Raw genomic sequence first — 27,976 nt, forward strand, 5'->3', positions numbered from 1 at the left:
ACCAGGCGAGAAGTAAACGAAGTTTCTAGAAATGCCTCAATCCTCACTATCTATACATCATCTTTATTTTTTTAAATAAATTATCTTCTAGACTTGCCCCAAGGCAGTTCTGTGGGTTCTCTTCATACTTTCTTAACCTCTGCAGTGACTTTCTCTGAAAACTAGGAACAAGAACAGCCCTGCTGTCCAGTGATCTGATAACACTCAGCCTGCCATGAACCCGTGGCAGGACGATCTAAAGACGGGTAGACAAAAGGAGCCAAAAAGAATTTTGGAGCAACCAAACAGAGTAACTCTTCCTATCCTTACCTCCACCTCCAACCATAATGGGAGATGCTGGAACACTCCCAGTGGCTCTTCCCCACTGGATCTTCCTGACTGCTGTGTGTTCTAGTTCGTGTCATCAAAACAGAGAGAATTCTTGGGGCATCTCTCCCACCTAATTCCCCTACACCAGAATCTACTCAGAAGGAAAGGGAAATTTCCCCTTCATTGGCTTCCATCTTTCAGATTGGAGAAAGTAAAATTTCACTCAAAGATTTCGTTGGTCTCTTGAGGGCACTAAAGTACCTTACAAATAAAAAGTAAAAATTACCTTAAAAAGTCTCCACAATTGTACTGCAATAGCTGAATTTTTCTTTGGGTTTCTGAAATGTTTTTCCTATTCTAGAGACGTAGGAATATTTTAAATGGATCTCAGAGGGGATGCTTTTAGTTCAGTGTTTCTTACTTATTAAAATACCCTAACAGGGCAGATATTCAAAAACATTCTATAATTCCTACGAAATTAAAACAGCAAACTCAACCATGTAAATCCCAAGATGGTATCCTGGAGCCATAATGGCATTAAGCAGATTTAAATGGTGAGGACATTTAAATTGTGTGGAGATGCACATGGCAGTTAGGTCAAAGGATTAAACTAATAAGAAGTTGACCGAATGTCAGAACCAGGAAGTGGGAGGGTCACGTTTATCATTTACATCTGCCTGGCTCCCTAAGAACTGCTGGGAATCTAAAACACAATGTCCAAGGAAGCTGAGCCATAGGCTGGCTTCCTGGTTCTTGACTTAGGAAGGAGATTGGAATGTATCCATGCAAGTCAAGGCAGGGAGCTATGGACTGATTCCAGGTAAAGACAATGCAGATATGAGCACCCATTTTCTGACCTCACGTACTGGAGAGAACCATACTGGTTCTACCCTGGCTCTGCAAGATGGGTGTTGGCGCACAGTGCTGCATTGCCCTGCAGAAGCTCGGCAGGCACAGAAAGCAGGTGAACATACACCCATACTGTCAGATTCCTACACCAATCTGCTGCCTGGGGATGCTCTGAGGCCTGGTGTGCCAGGCACAGTGGTCCCTTGGACAAGTGGAGATTGGAGCATACAGAGCTAAGTGATCCCGTAACTCACATGTAAAATCTTTTCATTAAAGGAAGAAATTACATATATGTATTTTCTTTCAGAGAAACCCAAATTGAGGGACATTCTAGAAAATAACTAGAGCTCTTCAGAAGTGCCAAGATCATGAAAGGCAAAGAAAGACTGAGGAGCTGTCCCTGATTGAAGACATAATTGCTTAACAGAATGTATATTCTGGTTTGGATCCTAGACCAGAAAAAAGGACATTAGTGAGAGGAATTGGGAATCGAAGAAGTTCTGTAAATTAGTTCATTGCATTGCAGCAATGCGAATGCCCTGATTTGATCATTTACTGTGGTTATGTGATATGTTATGCAGGGATTTTTTGTACTATTTTTGCAATGTTTTTTGTAAGTCCGTATTTCAAAATGAAAATTTAAATTAAGAAAAAATTTTAAACTTTTCCTAGAAAACAAATTTCTTACTTTTATGTAAGACAAACATATTTCGAACAAGTTCAATGTTTATTCACTTTACTCAAGGTTTCTTAGTCAAGATTTTGAAATAAGTTGGTTCCTTCAGAGGATTCAAGTTCACTTTACTCAAAATGTAATTTTTTCTCCTGAAAAGTTATAACATTGGGGGGAAATCTGAAACTGTGGGAAAATGCAGCATGTCACAAATACATAATTATGTGGTAATGACAGCAAAGGACAGGAAAAAGACAAGTCTATCACCGTGTCCCAGTATCGGGTGACTTACTGTAAGAGAGGAATTTCTGAAACATAAAGTGAAATTCTACGCTAAATTTTCATTGCCTTTTGACGGAACCTGAGAGGAAAAGCTTGCCTTTGGTTTCCTGAACAGAGCAAGACATCCAGGGTGCTATCTGTCTATCTGACCTCCTGTGGGTCCCCCAGAGGCCCTTTCTGTTCTTCTGCTCGGGGCTGGGAGGGAGCGACGAGCCGGTACCTCCACGAGTCTCCAGGCCTCGCTGATGAGCGCGTACTGCAGGCGGTTCAGGGCAAAGCCGTCCACCTCCTTCCGGAGTCTGACCGGAGACTGCCCGACCTTCTTCATCAGGGCGTGGGTTCTGTCCACAGTCGAAGGGTCCGTCTCGGGATGTGGAATCAGCTCGACCAACGGGATGTGATAGGGTGGGTTTACCTTACGAAGGGAGAGAGGGAGGGAGAGAGGGAGTTAGGAGTGCACAAGAGATTGGGGGTGTTTTGCTATCAGACTTTCCTCAACGGTTCTGAATGACAAGATCTGCTTCCCCCATTAGCCTTCCCTTCGTGCTCTGCAGATGAGCCCTGGTGCTGGGACCACGCAGCCCTGCACCCTCTCCTCCTCTGTGATGGTGGGTGCCCCACCCAGCAGACAACGACCTGTCCAAAGATGGGGAGAACTCAACTTCGGGCCGGAATGGACTTTTTAGCTTTGCAGCCAATGACAAGAAACGTGAGAAATAAATTAATTCATGAAGGACAGAGAAAGAAAAGACAGAACCTGGATGTAGAACTCCATAGCTTTTTTTTAAATGATTTTGACCAATGTACGAAGTTGAAATTTTGAGTTGAGGTTGACATTTGAAGGTACAGATCACCACCCAAGAAAAGTATAGATAATCTCCAAACCCCAGATGCCCAACTTCCTTCCCCCTTAGAGGATTTCTCTCTATCATCCGTCTCCACTTCACAGGCTTCTGCCCACCCCACCCCACCCCCCCATTCTCCAGAGCCAGTTCCTTCCTCTGCCACTCATGGAAGAGAGTGCCCATCAGCGGTGAGAGCATCGGCCCAAACCGGGCATTTCCTTAATCTCTATGTTGTGGCATGAGCATCTGCTTTCCCCATTAGCCTCCCCTTGGAGCTCTGCAGAGGAGCCCTGGTGCTGGGGACCGCACAGCCCTGGGGCTCGCCGGCAGCCCCCCACGCTCCCCTCCTCTGTGACGGTGGGTGCCCCACCCAGCAGACAATGGCCTGTCCAAAAGCAGGCAGGGCCTGAGGAAACCCCAAGATGCAAACTCAGGGCTTAAAGATCTCCTGACACCCTACCCCAAGAGAATCCTCTAGTGTCCAAAGAAAATGATTAAATGACCTCACCCCTGAGCTGAAGAACCACATAACTACTGCTGCAGAATGCTTTCAAACTGTTTTCCTCCATAGTTGGGTGATAACTGGTAGAATCTCACATTTACTAAATAACCATGAGACGTGCCCATTCTAGAAGGACTTCTACAGAAAAGGGAAGGAAAAATAAATGGCAGAGTCCAGGAGGAGGCACTGATCCACGAGGGACTCAGATCCGGGGAACTCCCAGCCACGTCCTCCATCCACCCAGAAGAAAAGGCCTTCACCTGTTTTCAAACAGACAAAGGATGAAGGCACACCTTAATGGAGTCAGCTGTCTCCCATCTACAGTCACTGGAGAATTATAAAATGTCCAACCTCTGATCTTTTTAAAAATCAGAATGCTAAGGACTGGTCACTTGTCTAACGCAACAGAATTTTACCGCGCTATATAAAACAGGGATGCCAGGGCTTAGGGTTCTTTCAAAAACACCGTAAGCCTCATACATAGCAAAACTACAGACCGAGATAAATGGTAGCCAGGATTTTTTATGTAGCTTTTGCTCGTTCTCTCACCTGGGTCTTCCCAGCTGGCTCTTCTGCATACACTTTAAATGAAGGGGTTTCTGGGTTCCCGGGCTGGTCGCCCCCTGCCCAGCTCTCACACTCTCCCTGGGAGCGCTCAACTCCCCGCACCAAGAGGCTAAGGACCCCCAATATCTCTCTCTCTTTCTCACCTCACCTCAGACCCTAGGCCCATGTTCATAACTGTTTTCTTCCCTGGGCTATACCATAAGCGTAAGCTCAGCCTGTGTGAAATTAAACCCAACCTGTTGACAACCCTGTCTAGTCCCCGAATACCAAAGCTATCAACACAAGGCGTATCCTGGTCCCCTACCTCCCCCTCACCTCCCCCACGTCCCCTCAGGGACAGAAGTCCTCTCAGTTCTATCCACATCTCCTAAAAATACTGCTCCCTCTGTCTCCCGCTGCGGGCAGGCGGCACATCCAGCCGGGAAAGCAGCCCGGCCCCGCCTGCCTCGTGTTTCGGCCCCTCGCTCTTCCCACAGGGCTCCGCACTGTCACGCCCCTGGGCCGCGGGCACGGGGTCAAGAGCCGCTGGGGAGGGCGCCGCTGCTCAGCTCAGACGGTCTTGTCCTGGCCACAGGCCCTCTGACAAGGAAGCCCATCCCTATTTCTGGTTCAGAGAAGGATCTTGACATAGTAAGAGGTGCCCCTTAAACTTCATGGGGTTGATAAAGAAGGTGAGAGGAGGGGACGGGAGAGAAGAGATCACCAAAGTCAGTGACGTCACAAAAAAGGTTCAAGAGCAGCTGTGCTTCCTGGACTGCTCGCTATCGTCTTTCTGTCCGGACACCCCAGGCCGGGCCTTGGCACAGGGGAGGCCCCACCCGGCCCTGCTGCCGGAGCCCGTTAGGAAGACGGAGACACACCCTCCAGAAGCGGAAGAAGCAGACAAGCCGTGTAGGCCAATTATTCAAAGGTTCCACAAGGGCCCTGGGCCGGGAGGCACAGAGAGGGACTGCGGCGGGAGGAGGCCCTCTGAGGCTCGGGCGGAGCGTTCCTCCCCCCATCCCGGGGAGAGCCCGCCGCACCTGAAGTGGAGCCCGCAGGGCTTGTGATTCTGCGACAGCCCAGCCCCCGGGCACAGAGGCCCCGCTGGTTTTCTCGGCAGCAGATTAAACGAAACCCAGCCCGCAGAGGGAGGCAGACGGCCCCTTCTCCCCGAAAGGTGGTCACAACAATGGACCATTCACCCGCGAGCCTCCCCCGGGCTGGGCCCAGGGCCTGCGGAAGCTGCTCTTCCGGAGACACACACCGGCCCGAGGAAGGAGGCCTCAGGCTCCCGCGTGGCCCAGCGTATTTAAGCCGTCTGCGTATTTAAGCCGTCTGCGTCTTCCTTAGCTTTTATCCATCGCATCAAGTCCTTCAGCCACAAGTAACCATCCACCCCACGCCATGAGTCCCGAAGCGTGTGCTCCACCCAGAGAGCCGAACTCATGGCCTCTGCACCGTGGGAGGCCACACTGTGGACCAGGCAGCACGGCGCAGACACCGACCCAACTCTGGGCGCATCGAAGGCAGACGGCAAATACTGACGGGCACCACCAACACGAGGGCAAAGGCCTTCAGAGTCAAACAGGAAGGCAAGTCGGGCCAGATGCAAGTCCCGACAAGGGGAGCTCAAAGGCAAAAACTCGGGGTGGCTTTTCGTAAACAGATGATCTTACAGCCTCAAGGGGCTGCCTCATAATAGATGTTAGGGTTGTACATTTTAGGCAGTGCTTCCACTCAAGATTTTAATCTGTGATGGGACGACCTCCTTCCCAGGCCGACCTCACTGACAGAAGAATCTCCCCAGGGCAGTAGCCGCAGAGAGGTGACCTGGTGGGTTAACAGTTTCACTCCTATGCCCATCAGACCACAAGTTACCCCAAGCTGAAACTTAGAAGAAAAAGTGGGGGTAGAAGCCTTCTTTGTAAAGCATGGCCAAAACTACCAGTAGAAAGCTCTGTTCTTTTAACCGATTGGGAACATAGATTCTAAGTAACAAGGTATTGCGGTGCAGATTCAACTTTAAGCCAATCAGCGAGTGGTTCCCACTAACTGCCAGGTCGGCGTCCTTAAACGCCTCTACAGAGAAATTCTGGAGTCACCATTGGGCAGAGACGAGAAAGACAAGGAAAAACTATCTGAGAGGAAGAATGTCAGAGACACAAAAAAGAATTGATGAAGCGCCTTATTTTGGAGCCTTTACTACACAGGTATCAACCGTCCTCTCCTGATTTTATCCTCTGAAACACCTTCGAAACTCCCACGTAAGTCGCCTCAGCTGTTGGACCACAGGCCCACCCTCCTGGCATCCTCTGTGACCCTGCAGCCTTGCCGGGAAAGGAGCCCGAGAGAGTGCAGGTGTCACAACGCGCCGCGGCAGGTCGCTCCTGTGTGGAGGTGTGGAGACAATAATCTTTTGCAATTGCTGAATCTCCGCTTTTGCCAGGGCCTCCTTCCGTTCTACCCTATTTCCTTGTCCATGCAAACAACCACCAGTGACTTAAGTCCCATGCTGAAGGCAACAGCAGGGTGTGAGCTGATTTGCTTAGGACCCTTTCCTGTCTGGCTCTCTGAGCCTGAACTTTTTTTGCTTTCCTCACTCTTTCTTTTCACTACCCTGAACATCAGGAAAAGGATTCATAAGTGGGTAGCAGGAGAGCAGAAAAAAAGAAAGGATAAAATTCTAAAGGCAGTAAATTTGGGTTTTTTGATTCACTTTAGTTGACAGGTATTAGCAAAAAATATTTGTAAAAGTAATGAGAGATTAATTTTTTAAATAATGGTTGGACTTTCTTTTAACTGTGCTGCTTGCCTTTAATTAATTAAATAAATAGAAGTGAGCCACAACTTAATGGCAGGAGAGCGGGGATGAGGGAGAGAAATGTGTCATTAGTCAATACTGATAGACTGTCCCAGAAGCTCTGGGTTAGGTATGACAGAGAAGAAAAGGAAGAAGGTGTAATCTCACCTATCAGGTAGCTTATAATTGAAGATACATGGTAAAAATCTTGTCAAAAAACTTAGGAGGTAGTTTCTGAGCAATCTGATTTCGTTTTCCTGTTTAATTTTTTTTAAACGAAATTGAAAGTAAAAACACTGGGTGGGCCACGGTGGCTCAGCAGGCAGAGTTCTCACTTGCCATGCCAGAGACCTGGGTTCGTTTCCCAGTGCCTGCCCATGCAAAAAAAAAAAAAAAAAAAAAAAGAAAGTAAAAACACTGGTTAGAAATTGGAAGCTTTCAAGCAAGAGGCCACTAATTACACCTCCACTGAGATTATCAAGTGGCAGATCTAAGAAGGAGCTTATGGTTTCTAAGAGTCCTTCTGTGTTTGTCACAGAAGCAAAGACACAACAGGCTGAAACCTAGGGACTGGATATTAGGAAGTTCTCAGTTGGGGCCTCTTGGTGCCAACTGTACTTGTTTTAAAAGTTAGCACATTTTGAGCGGTAACAAAATGCTGCTGCTTTTCTTATATGTTCTATGGGTCTAATTCTAAGGCTACTCTCCACACTTTCCATTATACTTCAGTAAGGGGTAATGACATCAGAACTATATGGCTACTTGAACGGCCCCACTGCCCCTCTACTCAGCATATAAAATCAGGAGATGTTTACAGCTTGCTGTCCCTCACTTCCTTGAACAAATCTGTTGCCTCCCCACCCTACACTACTCTTGCTCGGAGAGAGGAATTTCCCTGCTCCAGCTTCTTGTGTCCAATCCTTGCCCAGGTCCTGGTCACACATGTTTGGAAGACCACACCAACAGCTGGGAAAGAGTTGCTCCCTTCTCTGACCATCTTCAATCTGGAAAGGTCCTTCATATTCCCCTCTAAAAGCAATGTTCCTACCACATCATGATGCTGTGACGTACCTAAGACAGTCCCAAATCTTCACAATAGCTTTTATCATTCTCCATATCCCAGTGAGAGTTTATCCTTCCTACTTTCTCCTTCTCCCCCACAAGGATGTGTCCTCTTCCAGGCAGGTGGGTCCCTCGCTATTCCACCAGCCCTATGCTTGTTCTTGGCCTGATATCTTTGCTGACACTCTTCCCCAAGCCTCAGACTCTGCTTCCCTTACCAGCCCAGCCAGACGCCACCCAGTATGGTCCCAGCTTCTCTGTGTAGCCTCTCCTGACCTTAACCTCTGATGTTTGTGCTCAGTTTTATTCGAGTTGAGCCAAGCTTGCTTTATTGTCCTAATGAGGCTGTCCTGGTCCTCAAAGGTCATACTGAGCTCAGAGTCAGTGCCCAAGAGTTGTAAAATCCAAGTAACCATTGAATTTTCTCTCTGATCCTCCTTTACTCATATTATTACATTACTTTAAAAAACATTTAGTGAGCATGCCAATTAGGAACTTGTGATGGTTTGAAGCTGTATGCACCCCAGAAAAGATCATGTTCTTTTAATCCTTCCCTGTGGGTGTAGGCCTACGGTAGGTGGGGCCTTTTGATTAGGTTATTTCTATTGAGATGTGACCTACTTCATTCAAGGTGGGTCTTAATCCTGTTACTCGAGTCTTTTATAAAAGGATAAAGGACAGAAAAGAGTCCTAGAGAAGCTGAGAGAAGAAGTTACTGAAGCCAGATGTTTTCATGTGACAAGAGGAGCTGGGATTGCTAATAACTGGTCTTCGGGGAGAAAGCATTGCCTGATGATGCCTTGGTTTGGACATTTTCATGGCCTAAGAACTGTAAGCTTGTAAGTTAATAAATCCCCATTGTAAAAGCCAACCCAGTTCTGGTATAGTACATTTCATCAGCTTTAGCAAACTAAATCAGAAGTCATTATCCAGTACATCTCATGATGCCCTCCCAGTACTGAAGAATTTGCTTGGTTAATTACAATGGCTGGGTGAAAAGGAAACAAAATTGAAAAGATGGTGTTTAAAGTCAGAACTACGGAATCAGAATCTCTGGGAGTAGACCCAGGAATCACATTTTAACAGAACTGATCTCACTCTTAATTGTAGTCCATAAATTAACGTTACAAATGACAGCCACAAAATTCTATTCATTTAATTTTGGATACGTTTAAAATGGCACCTTTACCATGGTAGTGGAATTATGTGTTTAACAGTCTGGCTCCTCAGCTAGACAGTGAGTTACTTGTAGGCAAAAGCGTTCAAGTACTTCTCATTCTATCCCACTACATGTTAGATATTCTGATAAAATCCAAGGAATTTTTGGATAAAATTCTTTTTAAAAATACTAGTATTGCTCAGCTCTGTGAATATCCTAAAAGCCATTTACTGGCACAGTTTAAGTTGGTAAATTGTATAAGTTAATCAGAGCTCAAAAAAACTGTTAACAAATACTAGGGGACAAGTCTCAATATATTGTCCCTGAAGAACAGAATGAGATGCAGTCAATTCTCAAGGTTTGAAATACTCACGGGATGGGCCACAATGCACTGCTTTACATGAGTCAAACCATCAAACAACTTGGAAGGCAAGAGACAGGAGCTTGAACTGCTTAAGACAACTCTGTCATCGACGATGCAATCCAGTTGGGCAAAAATCTTCTTCTTCAGTTCCAGGTTTTCTGGAACACATTCCTAAAAAGGACACATTTAAATTACCACTCACAATCACAGCTTACTCAGTCAGACTCCAAACAAAGCATTTCGTGTTTGATTCATTCCTAAAACAAACCAAATTCGAAAACCACCCACAAATGTTAAGAACAACAAAAGGCTGCCAAAAGATATGACAAAACTTCAATATCTGTGGAATCTGGGTGATGAGCATATGGGAGTCGGCTGCACTTTCTTTAGTGTAGGTCTGAAAACTCTCATAATAAAAAAGTCTGCCAAGGGTGGGCCATGGTGGCTCAGCAGGCAAGAATGCTCGCCTGCCATGCCAGAGGACCCAGGTTCGATTCCTGGTGCCTGCCTATGTAAAAAAAAAAAAAAAAAGTCTGCCAAGTCCAATGGGGGTGGATTCTACAAACAGAACACACGACAGCACCTCAGGCAAACTGCTATAAAGATCAGCGGTAGTGAGAACCATTTATTTTCTCTATCTGTTCTGACCATCAGCTCAACTTATCTTCAAGGAAAAACTGTATCTCCATGAAATGAACAAACATGGTACATCCCTAATTCCCAAAAGGCTTCTTGAGAATCCATTTCTAATTGTAAGTTCTTTTGAAAAAAAGACTGCTGTTGCTAAAAATCTAAAGTCACTTTAAAAGGGGTAGGGAAGGGGGATGGAGAGGCAAATTTGGATTAAATACCGCAGATAACAACCTTTCTGCAATTCTAATTACTTGCAAAGCTTGGAGTGGGAGTGAGCTGGCATTCTCAGCACACCCAATGGCAGCCACAGATGACTGTCTTCCTGAACTAGGAGGATGAAGTGTACATCCCTGCCGTGGATGGAACTGGAGGAGACCTGAGCTGCCCCAATACTTTGGAAATACTAGTGTGGTCCTTTCCCTCCTGTAATCAACACCTTAGGAGAATCACCCCTGGGGCCTCTCCCTACCCAAGACAGGTCTCTGCTTACCTGCATGCCACAGGTACTGCTGGGAGGCAGTGTGAACTCCCAGGATTTGCTAGTGGTTTTGATTATTCTCAGTATGGTCCAATAACCACCAGCATCAGAGTCAACCAGGCAGCTTGTTACAAATGCAAATTCCCAGGCCCCATCCCAGACCTACTGAATCAGAATCTCTGACCGTGGGGTCCATCCTCCTACATTTTTAACAAGCATCCTGACCATCCCTGGTCTTTTAAAATTTGAGAACCACTATTCTGAGGTGAGGACCCAAAATGTGGGGGACCCAATACTCTCAGTGTGGCGTGCTGTCAAATACAACCTCAGGGATCTCCTCTCCATCCTAAAGTCAGGCCTCACCTCCCCCAACCTCTCAGGTACCAATCAAGGATGTCCAAAGTGTATCAGGCCTTGACAATTCCACAAGCCTTAACCTTATGGTACTCGTGACTCCATCTGAGCAATTTCACTGAAACTTTACTTCAATGTACACATCAGAAATTAGTGAAAATAGTTTGAACACCAGCGGCATTATCAGAAGTGTGCAAAAGTGGAAGTACTGCTAGTAATTACATCAGGATTACCTCTCAAAAATAAAGAAAATGATTTCAAGTTAGATTCAATATCTAATAGGTAATAATGACATATGTTGGAATCAGCTTTGTAAAAATTATGACATAAATTCTACTTCTGTATCACCTAGAAAAATAAAAGCCTTTTCCTTTGTGGATAAGGAGTCAATATTGTGTCTGCTTATACTTTTAAATAAATAATCAAACCATGTGAAATTTTATTAGGAATGTAAGGTCACATAAGCACCACAGCTCCAAGACAGAAAAGAAAAAAAATGAGTCATTTAAGAACTGTACAGTCCATTGTGTTAAATGTCCTTATCAAAGAGGAGGGAAAAGCTACAGTAACTGCCTCGTTGTACTGAGTAATTCCTGGATCAGTTAAGTCTTCACGTTGGGTTAAGTTTAAATGGGGCCTTGTAGTAAAGCCAGAGCCTAAGAGTGATGCAGATACTGTTTAAGCTAATGAAAGACTCGCCATGAATAGCCTTATTGTGAGCCTGTCATGCAGATTCTCCCCTGAAATTCTACTCCTTTCTTCAGATTGTTTGATTATCAAAGAGGCAAGAAAACTTGAACCAAAGGAAATCCAAACCTGCTACAATTATGTAAGTGTTTTACAATGGCACATTTGCTTGCAGTTCTGTTGTTGCTGCTGTTTTTGGTATAACCCAATTGTGTGCAATTTATGGGGCCGGTTTTTAAATGTCTCTGCCCAAGTTAAACCTTGAGATTGCTTCTTTGTTACATGGTCATTAGGGAGCAATACCTCTCACCTGAGAAAGGGAGTCTGCCCCACTATGCATCAGTACCTTCATCACTTGGGGTTGATTACAAAGCTTAGAGAGGCTGCAATTATTCTCTTTGGCCTAAAGGGGCCAGGAGGAGAGGCAGGGGAGGCCATCAAACAGTGAGATAACTGAAAACCTCACTACAAAGTAGCCTGGTTCTCTCTGAACGACAGCAGTGTAACCAGGTAAGAATTCACCTCCATGCATTCTCGACTGAACTGTCTTTTGGAGGTCCTTTTGGAGAAAGCTGTCAAATGTGAAGTCTTGGTGAAGATTCTATCTCTGGGGAAGGCAATTAGCTTGACCATGCCGAATTCAACTTTATCAGCACCTTTCAAAGCTCTGACTTTGGTTTGGTTTGGGTTTTGTTTGTTTTGAGGTGGGAAGGAGACAACACATAATCAATGACATTCTCACATATAGCCATGACCACCGGCACACCCAGATTTTGACAAAACAAAACAAAACCAATTTTGGGAAAAGTAAAGCACAATGAAACTACCCAAGAGTCACAACTATTAGTGGCACATCAAAAGCAGCTTACTCAACTCAGGGAGTATCAGATGGCTAAATGATAGAGTTGGATTTAATGACTTCCCTTTTGCTTGTATTGTAATATGCCTTCTTGCAGGGAAGAAACTGGTGGTGTTATAGGTATAACTTTTAATTCTCTCTAACTTGTTTTTTTAAGTAAATCATTCATAAACTTCAATGTTTCATTAGTAATAAAAGCTCCTGTGATAGCATCTAGTGTATTAGGACTGTTTTAGAAAACTGGCACTGCTATAAATAGTCAGTTTACTGGATTCACAAGATAATTCCTAGGCCAAGAAGGGGCTAGTTAAGTACTCACTTCTGAAGTGTATCCATTGCGATGCAATATACATTTTCCAAAACAAATATTTTCATGGTGACTATTATGATTAAAGCTTAATATCAATTTAGTTGAGTTTTTTTTTTTTAAAGCAACCCAAGCTTTTAAAATAGTCACCCTATTTTAGAGAAAATCTACACTTGCTAATGCAGAGTACTTGTAAGCAATCTTCCACGTGCTTTCCAGAAAGGAAAACTGGTTGAGAAGACTTCAGTACTTAGGGTATTTTACAGGCAGAGATGAAAAGGTCTTTGGAAGTGCTATTAGTCAGTTTTAGGTGGGGGAAGATGTCAAGAAAGACGACCTAAAGTCTTACTGCAATCATGGCAGAAGTGAATTTATTTAGGCTGAAGATGGAAGTGATTTACATTATGAAGTCTGTTATCAGTAGTTAAATCTCCTGCTTCAATCTGCCTAATTAAAACATCCATTTCTCTTGACTGTTTCTCTCAAGTGCACTGATAAAAATCTATCAGATTAATATAATGCTATGACCCAACTTCTTAAGAGGTGGACAGCACAATTACCCAAAAAAAAGAGACTAATCTTGCTCTAGAAGAAATATTACATGTAAGAGGAAGAGAAAGGGAAAGAATATATCAGTTTTCAATATCACAGACAATAAAGCACATCATTTTTAATCAGGGCCTCATTTTATTTTTCTTTAAAAATGAAATAAAGATAAAAACAAAAGCTTACTGAAAATCCTAAACAGGGTCCTACAATGATCTAGAAAAAATTATTCCTAATCAAGAGAGACTTTTCCAAAATAAAAATCAGTGTGGATCATATGTATGGTGTTGTTTCCTGGGGATTAGGTGTTAAGGTCACAGGATTTCTGCTGTTGGTTTTAAACAGCAATCCTTTCTCAAATTAACCACAGGAAACCTAGAAGGCTGACAAGTGGCATACGCATTGAGTGCTATCCTGATAATGTATCCATTTCCATCCTCATTCCAATGGATTTCTTTTGTACCTTTTATGAAATCATTTATTTAGAATTGGGTTAAAATTCTTGGAATAACGAATGTTTGTATGTCAAGAATGTTCATGTGTGCATGTTGTTTTGGTTCGATAATAAAAAAATAAATTTAAGAAATTCTTGGCATAAACAAGTAATATAATAAAATGATTTTATTTAAGGTTGTAGTTAGCATATACTTTTACTGCATTTCTAAATTACATTTCTCATGAGGAAGAAGTGAGGTTTTAAATACAAAGTTGTTTTCATTTTTTTAAACAAACTGCTGGGAATAGTAGGACGCAAAACTGGAGAAAGATTCTTTAAATAAGGTAGAAGAAAATGGATTTTTAAAAGTAGAAAAATGGGAAATAAAGTTGATGCAAAGGATATTAGTAACTGGCATTAGCCAACAATCATTCTGATTTTATAAACTTCTCAGAAGAAATTCTGGCTATATCTACTGTTTTAAAAATACAAATAATATCTCTTTAAGCACAACATTTATTTTACCTGGCTCCAACAATCAGAAGTTATGTCTGTCTCTCTTTTCCTGATTCCTTTTCTATCCATTCAATCTCTCTTCTCTATGTCCCTAAAGAAAACCAAGGTCTTCCTCTCTTATTAGAAAAATTTGTAATTCTATTTTTAATAAAATATTTGCTTAATTTTATTTTAAAATTGTTTGTTTTTTAACCTGAATCAAGTTGCTTTCTCTTTAACAGCTCTTATGTCATCTTTTCTGTGCCTCAGTAGCAGCAGACATAAGCATTTTTTTTCTAGCCATCAGTTTCTAAAGGGATTGTGTTCTTTGTCAATATGAGTATACAATCATGGGGTCTGTGCTAATTTGAATCATGTATGCCAACAAAATACATGTTCTTAATTGGCATTTCTGTGGGTTTCACAGGATGTATTATCAAGATGTATTATCAGTAAATACACATTTCAAGATGTATTATCAGTAAAGGTGTGGACGCATCTGTAAATAGGATCTTTTGAGATCCTCTTTAGACGGGGCCAAACTGAAGCAGTAGGAGCCTTAATCTGTATTACGGAAGGCCCTATAAAGAGAAGCCATAAATCAGAGAAAGCCACAGGAATAACCCAGAAGACAGTGGAAACCAGGAGAGTGGACCTAAGGAGAGGGAAAAACTGCCCTGTGATGGGAGGCACCCCAAGCATTGCCAGCAGCAGGACACTTCAGGCCAGGGGAGAAAGTCTGGCCTTCCCAACACCTTGATTTTGCACTTCTAACCTCTGAAACCGTGAGGCAATAAATTCCTGTTTTTAAACCAACCAATGTGTGGGATTTATCATAGCACTGCTGGCAAATAAGAAAGGGTCATACATGAACTATGCTTGTTGTGCTGGTTTGAAAGGATGTATGTCCCCTAAAATAGTCATGTTTTAATCAAAATCCCATTTCGTAATGGCAGAATAATACTGTATGTTTGAAACTGTAAGGAGATCATCTTCTTGGATATGTGATTTAATCAAGAGTGGTTGTTAAACTGGATTAGGTGACGACATGTCTCCACCCATTCAGGTGGGTCTTGATTAGTTTCTGAAGTCCTATAAAAGAGGAAACATTTTGGAGAATAAACGAGATTCGGAGAGAGCAGAGACTGCTGTAGCACCACAAAGCAGAGAGTCCATAGCCAGCAACCTCTGGAGATGAAGGAGAACGCCTCCTGGGGAGCTTCATGAAACTGGAAGCCAGGAGAGAAAGCTAGCAGATGACGCCTTGTTCACCATGTGCCCTTCCAGATGAAAGAGAAGCCCTGTGTTTGCCATGTGCCTTCTTACTTGAGAGAGAAACTCTGAACTTCATCGGCCTTCTTGAACCAAGGTATCTTTCCCTGGATGGATGCCTTTGATTGGACATTTCTATAGACTTGTTTTAATTGGGACATTTTCTTGGCCTTAGAACTAGAAACTAGCAACTTATTAAATTTCCTTTTTTAAAAGTCATTCCATTTCTGGAATATTGCATTCTGGCAGCTAGCAAACTAGAACATTTGTCTATTCTACAAAACATTCAGAAAGCCCCCAAGTGGTGGGCTCCAGGCTCGACACTACATAAAGAGAGGTGGTGGGTGGCCCTTGGGTACCTAAATGAGAGCCCCCTCACCCCATCCATGCCCATTCCCAAACCATCAAGTCTTCTGGGAATTCTGTATGGTGGGATTACTACTTCAATGATCTACATAACAAGGCTACAAAAAAAAAAAAAAAAACAGGCACTCTGGTTAGTACGGCATGGCTGTGTTTACAGCATCCCAATCAGAAGAGACATTAGGTGAATTTAGAGAGAATAAATGAATTAATTAATTAATTAATATGAGGCAGCAGCAATATATGAAGAAAAATGGCTGAAAACTATCCAAAGTTCATTAAATTATTGAAAATGATGATGACAACGTGGGCACTCAGAGAATTAGATAATGCAATCATTAAAGCAAGCCCCGTTTTAAAATATTTAATGGGCATGGGAAAGTACACAAGGCATGTTAGGTGAGTAAAGAAGATAATATAGTCCTCCTTACAACTTTATTATAAATGCAGGTAAGGTAGTCCAAAATGACACTGCAGTTAGTACCTCCGCTCACAAGACATGCAGAAATTTGAGTGACCCATGGAGGATTGCTTCCCAATAGCCAGATCCCCAGGTAATTGGGAAAAAAACATTTTCTTGTCTCTTCTTCTCATGTCCACTTAGTAAAAAAAGATGAGTCCTATAACGTAGAATAGAGTCTTGGACAAGGATGAATTTACCGGTCCTAAACTCCTAATCTAAGAAACAAAGAAGTTCAGATGAGCATGGCCTGCCTTTAAAAAGTCATATCTATAGGAGATATATATCCTTCCTTACTAATGACACTGAACTGGGGCTTAGAAATTAGTAAGAGACAGAAACAAATATAACATGGGCTGAAGTTCCCTAGTCCCTAATCAAATGATCTAGTTCCAAGATTCCCTAATACAGGGAGAAGATAAGGAGTAACCAGGACCCAGGCAACCCGACAGTGGCCTGGGAAAAAACACCAATGTCTCTCTGACCTGTGACATTCCAAACTCCCTTACTAGAGAGGATCTTTCCCACCTTGAACATTTGGAAGGGTTTCTTTAACATGAACTGTCCACAAATTAAAGGCTCTACCCAAAGCACAATTGTCATGGTAAATATTTACTGAGAACAGGTCTATGTTTAACTAGAACCTCTAGATTAACAACATTGTAATCCTACCTAATCAAAAAAAACAAAAAAAAAACCCTTCTGAAGCTCTGAGTCACAGCCTTACAGCCTTAAGGGAAAAGCATTCTAGTCCCTGCCAGGGCTAAGTCTAATTTTGAGAATTGGGAGCCTTAGTGTGAGGACAAGGTGTCTGTAGGTCAAAACCTGACAAATCACCCTATCGGTCATCAGTTGATTCAGTTGGTCTGACTGGTTCTACCTTTTCTGCTACTCCAGCCACAGGACCCAAGAACAGCTGTGTGCCCAGTGGGGAGGTTCACCCCTCAGCAAAGAAGACCCACCTCCAAGCAAATGCAGGTAAGGACAGTTGGAGGACCAGGCAGAGGGTGCTTTTCTCTCATTCTACCCAGCCATCTATGCCTGGGGATAGACAGAGTTATCTAGTCTACTAGGAGACTTTTTTTTTTAAAGTAAGGACCTACTGAAAACCATTCTTGTTGTAAAAAGTAGTGAAGTTGTGGCCATTCTAATCTCATCTATGGTGTGGCACCCCAAAGCAGCTTAGTCAGTTTCGGGTATCTTGCTACCGCATTAACTTGAGCAATACAGTTCTTGCCTAGTTAAAGACCTTTAAGCAACTGCTCAAGGGCAGGATCAACTGGGCTGGTTAGTAATGGCCACACACCTGCCCATTTTCAAAACAATGTTGGGTAAATTCCTTGATATTCTGTGATAAGCCAGCTAACTACTGGCTGTTGGTTACCAAAAAGAAAGCAGCTCTTCCTTCTGGCAAAACTATTTTATAATCTAGTTAAAAATTTTTAAACAAAGATTTAAGACTCTATATATGTACAATATTCTATGCCAGAAAGATTTAACCAGAAGCTGACAATTGTTACATGTTAGAACAGCTTCAAGAGGAGAAGAGGTTTACAGGTTTCCTCCTGGGGCAGGGCGGCCGCCGGACACCACGAGTGCAGGATGGAGGCCTGAAATTTCCCAGTCCTCGCAGGACTGCCGTCAGTAAGCACACTTCTCTCCAAGTTCAAATGCCTACAGGAAAAACCCAAGGGAAATGATCACGGACAGCTGTGCTTGTCTGTGACACCAAGGGCCAACCCAGCATCTACTCTTTTAATATGTGGTGCAAATACGTTTTAATTCACTGAAGTGACTGGAGACAACAGCACATTACTGAAAGGGGACCAATCTGCCTGGTGAAGTGTTTAACCAACGTTGAACCAGGCAGCAGAAATAATGCGTCTGCTCTTTTTCTCCTAAAAAATAGAGGATTATACCATCACCCTTAGGACGGTAATGAAAATTCACTGAGGCAGGGGGAAAGAGACAGAGAGAGACACTATCTTTGGGTTGTGGGGAGGTGGGGAAAGAGAAAGAGAGGGAGAGACTATCTCTGGGGGAGGAACAGAAATAGATGCTGCAGCCAGAACTACAGGCTGGGAGGTTTAGGAGCGTCGAGCCTTCTGACTAATCTCAGAAGAAGGTGCAAAGGGCAGGCATGTCTGAAAAATAAAGAGGAAGGAACACTTAAGTTCCAGTTATATTTTAATGGTTGGCTTTAAAAGGTAGAGTACTTAGGTTTAACATACCCAGCTGAAAAAAAATGACAGAAATTCATTCAATCAAACATGAGACTGAGAGGAGAAGGCAGGAAAGAATTTGGAAAGGAATCAATTGAGGTCTGCCACTTTCCATTGGTCCTGGGATGATCAAACATTTTGGCTTCAGGGACCCCTTTATATTCTTTTTTTTTTTTTTGGCATGGGCAGGCCCTGGGAATCAAACCCGGGTCTCCGGCATGGCAGGCGAGAATTTTGCCACTGAGCCACCATTGTACCTTCAGGGACAATTCTCACCTGCCATGTGGGAGGTCTGGGTTTGATTTCTGACACACTCATTTCCCCAGAACAAAGCAACCAAACAAAAATTCAACAAAAGGTGTTGCAAACGGGATGCTCACCTAGAAAAAGAATGAAATGTGACCCCTGCCATACAGCACACATACAAGCACACAAAAGTTACCGAGAACCCATGGTTCAGGAGTGCAGAGAGCAGGAAATAATACTGCCTCCAATTTACAATGAAAAGAACCAGATAAACAGCAAATTCACAAGTGTCTTGAACTCATCAGAGATCTGAGGTCACAGGGTAAGGAATGGTCTCCAGATATAAAGAGATGCCGATGCCCAGAGGGAGCGATGAGACCTGACCACTGGCTTCCTCCAGAGTGGACGAAGGGGGTTGGCAAGTTGGTGGAAACTGAGCACACACTGGGCAGAGATTATAAAGCCTTGAGAGTCTAAACCCTTTTCAGGTTATCTCTCCACAAACTCCAGAAAAAAATTGAAGAAAGTTTAAGAAATCCTCTCTTATAATGAGTCCCAAGAGAGTGTGTTGGGGACTGAATTCACGCCCCCCACACCAAAAGACACGTTCAAGTCTTAGCCCATGTCCCTCTGGGTGTGAACTCATTTGTAAATAGGACCCTCTGAAGACGTTAAGGCGAGTTAGGGCATGGGCTCATTTGTTAATAGGATCTTCTAAGATCCTATTTAAGTGTGGACATACAGAATCAGAGTGACCCTTAGTCTATATTACTGGGGCCTTATAAAGAGGAAATTCAGATACAGTCAGAGAAGGTCATAGGAGGAGACCAAGAGCATTACCATGTGATGGAGGCCAAGACTCAAGTCAAGGAACCACAAAGGTTGTGACAAGCCAGTACCAGAAAGCTACAGACTCCAGGAGAAAGCACGGCTTGCGGACATCTTGATTTTGGATTTCTAGCCTTCAAAACCAAAGGATAATGAATGCTTGCTGTTTAAGCCGCCCTTTCTGTGGTATTTGTCATAGCAGCCCCAGCAAACTAAGACATGGGTGGACAGCAGCTGCTGCAGAATAGGCATGAAGTCTTCCTGAACTCTTCTTCCCAATTTCCTCAATGGGATAAAAGCCTTAATCTGGAGTGGGGAGAAGGGCAGCCATCACCAACACCATTAGCACACCAAAGAAAACTTGATGAGGCAGAGAAAGGTGAGAAAGTGAGAATGAGAGCAAGAGAGAGGGAGAAAAACTATCTCTGGAGGACGGATAGAAATGGATGCTGGAGCCAGAACTACAGCCTGGGAGATGTAGGAGCATGGAGGAGTGCACACCCTAAGCCCCAGGGACATATTACCTGCCTAAGAGTAAGACTTAGTCAGAACAAAGAAAGCCCTCCTCACTGCTCCCATCACCAGGCTAACAGGGATTAAGTAACAAGTAACAGAAGAATACTTCTGGGAAAGGCATTGAAGACAAAAAAAAGACCATAGAAAGAAATACTCTCTAAAGGCAGTGTAAAGGAAAAACTAAAAGCTGAGGGTAGAGCAGATATTGAGAGAGAGAGAGAGGGAAAAAGAAAACCTCTGGCAAACCAGACCTCATCATTTACACAAGGTATTACGAGAGGAAATTGAAACCCTATGGTGCAGTAAGGCTAACCATGGCAACTACAAACCTTAAACCTGGCCCGACTCCTAACTAGATTAATTCAAATCCCACAATAAAAGCCTAACAAAAGGAAAAGCATGTCAATTTTCAGGCATAGAAACTGCTTTCCTTAGTATCTACTGTTCTGCCCAAGATGTCGGGCATTCAACAACAAAAAATCGAGGCATGCAAAAATGCAAGGAAGAAATACATACACCTAAGAGATGAAGCGATTATCAGAACCAGACTCAGATATGACTCAGAAGTTGGAACTATCTACCAGGGAATTTAAAATAATAATTACTAATATGGTAAATGCTCTGATGGAAAAAGGAGAGACAACATGCAAGATCATATGGTGACTTCAGCAGAGAAATGGAAAACATAAACAATCAAAGAGAATGCCAGAAAAGAAAAACAAAGTAACACAGAGGAAGAATGACTCTGACTGGCTCAATAGTAGACTCAACAAAGCTGAGTAAAGAATCTGTGAACTTAATGATATTTAAGTTGGAAATTTCCTAAAATAAAACATGAAGAGTAAAAAGACTAAAAAGAACATGATAGAGCATCTAAGATCTGTTGGACAAATATCAACAGCTTAATATATGACTAATTGGAACCCCAGAAATCGAGGAGAGTCAGAAAAGGGGCAGCAGAAAAATTTAAAGAAATAATGGCTGAGAAATTTTCAAAGCTAATAAAAACCACTACTCACTTATCTAAGAAAGAGAACACAAGCAGGATAAATATCACACACATCCCCAACACAAAACAAAACAAGCACTTAGGCGTATATTATTCCAACTGCTCAAAACAAAAGACAAATAGAAAATCTTGTAGTCAACCAGAGAAAAAAAGTTACATTATATCTACAGGAACAAAGATATTATAGCTGACAATTCTTGTCAAGAGAGTGACATCTTTAAATGCTCAAAGAAGAAGGAAAAAAAAAAACAAAACTGTCACCACATTTTGCAACGCCCAGCAAAAATATCTTTCAAAACGAAGAGGAAATAAAGATTTCTGACAAAAACAACAACTTAGGAAATTCATTACCAGCAGTCCTACTCTAGAACAAATTTTAAGGGAAAGTCTTGAGGCCAAAGGAAGAAAGATAGCAAATATAAAACTAGATCGACACAAAGACATGGAGAATGATAGAAATGGAATAAATGAAGGTAAAGTTATTTTGCTCTTGTTTTTAATTGCCCTAAAATGTAACAATGTCTGAAGAAAAAGACTCGCAATATATTGCGTGTTTATAGCATGTGTAAAAAAAAAAAAGTAAGGCAATAATGACATAAAGACTGTGAAGCAGTATACTGATTATAAGGTAACCTCTGGTTAATTAAAGACAAATATCATGAATGTCTTTTTGGTCACAATTCAAAAGTTTTTTTTAAAAAGTATATTGGAGGGGAACATAGTTTATGTAGACTATTGAAGTTAAGTTGCTATGAAAGCAAACAAGATTGTTATAGATTTAGGATGTTAAATTTAAGCCCCATGGCAACCAGAGAGGGAGGGAGGGAGGGAGAGAGGGGGAGGAGAGAGGAATAGAGAGAGAGAATGAATATACAAACTCATAGAGACAGAAAGTAGAATGCAGGTTACCAGGAGTGGAGGGCAGGGGCGATGGGAAATTAATGCAAAAAGAGTGCAGGGTTTCTGTTTGAGGCAAAGGGAGAGTTCTAGTAATGGATGGTATCTAGTAATGGATAGCCATTATTTCTTTAAATTTGTTCTAGAGTACTGCACCACTGTGAATGTGATTCATGCCACGAACGGTATGCTTGGGAGGGGTTGGTTTGGGAAGATTTATGTTGTATATATGTTTTCACAAATGAAAAAGAAATAAAGAGAAACTAATAAAGAGATGATGACAATTAAATGTCATACATGATCGTGGCTGTGATCTGAGAATGGAGGAGGAGGGACTCAAAGGACATTACTGAGACATAAGCAAAAAACAGAATATAGAACGTAAGCTTTATATCACCATCTTGAACTTGAAAACTGCACTTAAGGCGATGCCACAGTGAATATCCTTTTTCATGGGAAATGCACATGGAAGTAAAATATGGCAAAATGTTAAAATTAGTGGATCTGGATATTGGAGGGTTGAGGATATGTTGGAGTTCTCTGTATGGGGTTTACACTACTTTTACAACTGTCCTTTCAGTTTGAAATTTTTTTTTCAAAAAATAAGTATACACTTGAGTCAACTGTGGAGATAAAATAGAATCATAAAAATGCTCAATTAACACAAGAGCAGGAAAAAAAGAAAGGACAAAGGGAGCAAAGAGAAAACAGCTAACAAGATGATGCTTTACTGCATCGATATAAATAGTCACATTAAACATGAATGGTCTAGTGAATGAACCCTGTGGGACATTATGTGATGCAAAATAAGCCAGAAACAAAAGAGCAAATATTGTATGATCTCATTTAGGAAATACTTTTAAGAAAATTAGGGCCTAGATTGTAAGCTCCTTTAGCAGTTACATTTAGTCCAGAGTGGTAATGGTTATTTCTAGATATGAGAGACTATTTTATACATGTATAACCTGGTATTTCCCTAGAACTTTGGGTACTTGAGTGAAACCTAAGACTCAGAGTAGGAGTTCTGTTGCTCTGAAAAGTCAGCATTGCCACATATAACAACTGCTAAAGAAATTGAAAAACAGATCAGGCTTCAATTAGAAATAAGAACAAAGCTGATCGGATTGGGAATACAGAGATAAAGAGGACATTATCTGTATTTTAGAACTTCACCTACTCTGTGAGCCAAAGGAAGAGAAGCTTATATTGTCTAGAACCTAAATTTTTGGTAGTACCTAATCTAACTCAACCTGCCTGGATAGATCATTTAAATAAACCAAACACAGGGGTCCAGAACGGGAATGAGGGTTTGTAATTCCCTATAGATTAATGTAATGCCTGACGCATCCCACAGTATGTTGAGTAGATAATTAAAAAGTATTGGCAAAGTTCCTTGAGGGATGGGAGAAAAAATATGGAACTATTAAACTTTACCTCCAGGGAAACCCCTGATACTGCTCAAATATTAGGGACTCCTAAGTCAATAGGCAAAGCCCTTGATGTTGAGACTTGCTCTTGTGAAGCTTATTTACATAGGTGGAGAAGCTTAGACTACCTATAGTTATGCCTAAGAGTTATTTCCAGAGGACCTCTTTGATTGCTCACTTGAGGCCTTTCTCTGTCTAAGCCCATCTCTGCAAGTGAAATCATTACCGTCCCCTGCATGTGGGACCTGATAACCAGGGGTGATAGCCTCCCCGGCAGTGTGGGATATGACTCCCAGGGATGAGCCTAGCCCTGGCACCATGGAATCAATAATGTCCTCCTGACCAAAAGGGGAAAAAAAATTGTAACAAATAAGGGATCAGTGGCCAAGAGAGTTCAAATAGAGTAAAGAAGCTACTCTTAAGCTAGCTTTAGCTAGACTTATCATCGTTTGCCAAATCGCAACCAAAACCATTTCTGCCAACCCTGAAGAACACCTAGGGCTTTACTGAGATTCTACAAAGGTTCCATGCACTATGATTACTTTTCAGAAACCTACAATCTCCAGATGGGTTCCTAGGCCAGACAAGTTGTGAAACACAGAGGGAACAGCCTCTCCAGAACATCAATTAGTTCCATCCCCCTGTCCCATATTACTGACAACCCTTTCCAACATGAAAAAGTTAGAATGGGCATAGCTCAAATACCTCTAATCCTTGTATCCAGGGTATGGACAGATGAGTAAAAAAAAAATATGGATAAAAAAATAAATAATAGGGGGGATAGGGAGCAAAAAACAAATTGGGTAGATGGAAATACAGTGGTCAATGAAAGAGAAAGGTAAGGGGTATGGTATATATGAGCTTTTTCTTTTTTCTTTTTATTTCTTTTTCTGGAGTGATGCAAATGTTCTTTAGAGTGATCATGATGAATACAGAACTATGTGATGATATTGTGAGCCACTGATTGTACACACCATATACGGAGTGTGTGTGAAGATTTGTCACTAAAAATATTTTTTAAAAAAGATATTGTCAGATTGGATAAAAAAATCAAGATCTAACTCTATGTTATCTACAAAAATAAGTAAATTCACTTGAAATATATAGATTTAGATAGATTAAAAGTAAAAGTATGGAGGAAGATATACCTTGCAAACACTAACCAAAGAAAGCTGGAGTCTTTTAATATAAGGAAAAAAATCTATGAGCAAAGGACTGTAGGGGTAAAGCTGGCTGTACAGTCATTAAAAGGATAATAAGGAATTATTATGAACAACTTTATGCTGAGAAATTTGACAACTTAGAACAAATGAATTAATTACTTGAGAGATGCAAACTACCTGAACTCACTCAAGAAAAAAAAGAAAACCTGATTAGTCCTATGTATATTAAATAAATTGAATTTGTAGTTTAAAACCTGCCAACAAAAAAGACTCCAGAAAAGCAAACCAAATTCTGCGAAATACAGAATTAAGGAAAAAATATACTATCTCTTCCAGAAAATAGATTTGAAAGAAACATTTTCCAACTCATTTTATGAAACCAGAATTACCCTAATATCCAACTAGACATTGGTGGAAAGGCATTGCAAGTAAATGAAAATATATGTCTAGAACATAGATGCAAAAACCCTCATCAAAATATCACAAATTGGGGTGGGCCACGGTGGCTCAGCAGGTAAGAGTGCTTGCCTGCCATGCCCAAGGACCTGGGTTGGATTCCCAGTGCCTGCCCATGTTAAAAAAAAAAAAAATCACAAATTAAATTGAGCAATATATAAAAAGCATAATATATCACAATCAACTGGGGTTTATCTCAGGAATGCAAGGCTGGTTTAACTTCTGAAAATCATTTGATAAAATTTACCATGTTATCAGAATAAGGGAGAAAAATTATATGATCATCTTAATAGATGCAGAAAAAGCATCTGACAAAATTCAACATCCATTCAGGATAAACACTGCTGACAAACTAGAAACAGAAGAGAATTCCCTTAATCCAATAAAAGGTATCTACAAAAATCCCAAACTATCATCACATTTAATGGTGAGAGAATAAAGCCTTCCTCTTAAGGTTCAGAACAAGGCAAGAATGTCCTCTCTCACCACTCCTGATGCATGTCATATTGGATGTTCTAGCCAGTGCAATAAGGGAAGAAAAAGACATAAAAAGCATACAGCTTGGGAAAAAATAAATGAAACTATCTTTATTCATAGAAAACATGAATGTCTATATAGATAATTCCAAAGAATCTATGAGAGGCTCCTAGAATTACTAAATTTAGCAAGATTGCAGAAAATAAGATTAATATATAAATATTGTATTTCTGTACAGTAGCAACAAATGATTGATTCAAAAAATTTAAAAAATAATACCATTTATAATAGAGCACCAAAAAATCATAGGCAAAAATCTAACAAATTAGATGAAGTACCTTATGCTAAAAACTAAAATGCTGATGAAGAAAATTCAAAGATAACATGTGTGTTAGGGTTCTCTAGAGAAACAGAAAGTGTCTCATGCAACCGTGGTAATGGAAGAGTTCAAAATCCAGAGGTCAGGCTGTGAAGCTGACAGCTCCAATAAAGGGTCTGGACGAACTTCACAGGAAAGGCTTGCTGGCTGAAGGAGCAGTTAAAGAGTCTCTCTTCTTCCGAAAAAGCCTTCAACTGATTGATTATCTTGTTGTGGGAGATGCGTCTTAGTTGATTACAGATGTAATCAGCCCAGATGCAATCAACTGACTGATGATTTAATACATTAGTCTTCCGGTTTATCAACCAGCCATGAAATATCCTTGCAGCAATGGTCAGGCCAGTGCTTGCCTGACAAGACAACTAGGCATTATCACTTGGCCAAGTTGACACCAGAATTTAACCACCACAGTCCACCTCTTGTCAACTTGAAAGCTATACACAGTCACCTTAAAAGACGCTTGATTTCCAAATAGAACACAATAACAGACATATGTTTTGCCTAACAATACTCAGCTGTCGTACATACAACTGGAAATGTACTACATGTCTCTAGAATACAGTTTAAGTCCTTAGGTAACATTCACTCTTAAACTCCATATTTCATGACTTAAATACTGGAACATGATCAATACAACTTATATCAAATGATACAAGGAAAACAAGCTATTTGCTTATGTACAAATGCAAACATACTCATAACAAAATAGGGAGGAAATATTCATACAATCACAGTCCTCATTTCTGTAACTGGTCAAGGGGTAATAGTTCATATTTATCACTATCTTCTTCTACTACTCATTCCATGTTCCCTTTACCCTCAGCAAGCACTTCAGCTGGTCGTGGTTCTTTGCTAGGTGGGATAACCCAGGCCTTCATTCCTGATTTCAGGGCCTTTGATAGTCCTGCTTGGATTGGGTGGTTGCAGTTTTCCATTGACTTTAATCACAGGGCATGGTAGTACTAAGAGACACCCTAGAGAATCTCCTATATTCCAGAAAAACTCTTCTTTACCTCCATTGCAATCCTATTTCCCCTTCATAGTCAGGATCAATCATCTCAGACAGAATGATAATCCCCTTTTGTGCCTGTTAATTCAGTGGCATGAGAAGCCCGAAGTGGCCAGGTGGCAATTTTCACTTCCAGTTCAATGGAATCATTGTTGTGTCTCCTGGAAGGAGCACTCCTCCTTTTGGTACTAAGACCTTAAGACCAGCAGAGCTTAAGGTTCAGGGACAGGAAGCAAAAATTTTCCTAGTGGATCACTAGGGGTGATAGTGAGTGGTGCCACTTTCACCCATTTCCACCCCTTGATTCCTGGACCCGTGAATCCTGGCTATGGGAGAAACTGCACCATTACGTGGACACTAATTCAGAGCATATACAGCATCTGAAAAACAGTGCCCCAGCCCTGTAAGGTATTGCCACCTAGTTGGCACCATAATTGAGTTTTCAAAAGGCCATTCCACTGTTCTATCAACCCAGTTGCCTCTGGATGATGGGGAATATGGTAAGACCAGAGAATTCCATGAGCATGTGCCCATTCCCACACTTCATTTGCTGTGACGTGCGTTCCTTGATCAGAAGCAATGCATGTGGAATATCATGATGGTGGATAAGGCATTCCATAAGTCCATGGATGGTACTTTTTGCGGAAGCATTGTGTGCAGGAAATACAAACCCATATCCACAGTATGTATCTCTTCCACTTGGAACAAATTGCTGCCCCTTCCATGATGGTAGTGGTCCAATGTAATCAAACTGCTACCAGGTAGCAGGCTGATCATTTTGGGGATTGGTGCCACACTGGGGACTGAGTGTCTCTGCTGCAGACAGACTGGACACTCAGCAGTAGCCTGTAGCCAGCTCAGCCTTGGTGAGTGGAAGTCCATGTTGCTGAGCCCATGTACAACTTCCATTCCTATCATCATGCCCATTTTGTTCATGAACCCATTGGGCAATGCAGGAGTGGCTGAGAAAGGTGGCTGACTTGTATTCTCAACACGGATCATCTTATCCACTTGATTATTAAAATCTTTCTCTGCTGAAGTCACCCTCTGATGAGTATTCACA

At 41.8% G+C, this 27,976-nt stretch overlaps 1 protein-coding gene across 2 annotated transcripts in view; it reads right to left on the bottom strand.

Annotated features, from left to right (window-relative positions):
* Positions 1 to 27,976, bottom strand: part of CRYL1 (crystallin lambda 1) — a 137,714-nt gene that overhangs the window by 24,715 nt on the left and 85,023 nt on the right. For both annotated transcript variants that reach the window (XM_077158802.1, XM_077158803.1), the window contains 2 exons: positions 9,404 to 9,565; positions 2,334 to 2,528 (listed from right to left, as the gene is read on the bottom strand). In XM_077158802.1, the coding sequence (XP_077014917.1) occupies positions 2,334 to 2,528; positions 9,404 to 9,565 (357 nt within the window). The remainder of the gene's footprint in view (positions 1 to 2,333; positions 2,529 to 9,403; positions 9,566 to 27,976) is intronic.

This window comes from Tamandua tetradactyla, chromosome 4, assembly GCF_023851605.1.
Source record: "Tamandua tetradactyla isolate mTamTet1 chromosome 4, mTamTet1.pri, whole genome shotgun sequence".
Classification (NCBI taxonomy): domain Eukaryota; kingdom Metazoa; phylum Chordata; class Mammalia; order Pilosa; family Myrmecophagidae; genus Tamandua; species Tamandua tetradactyla.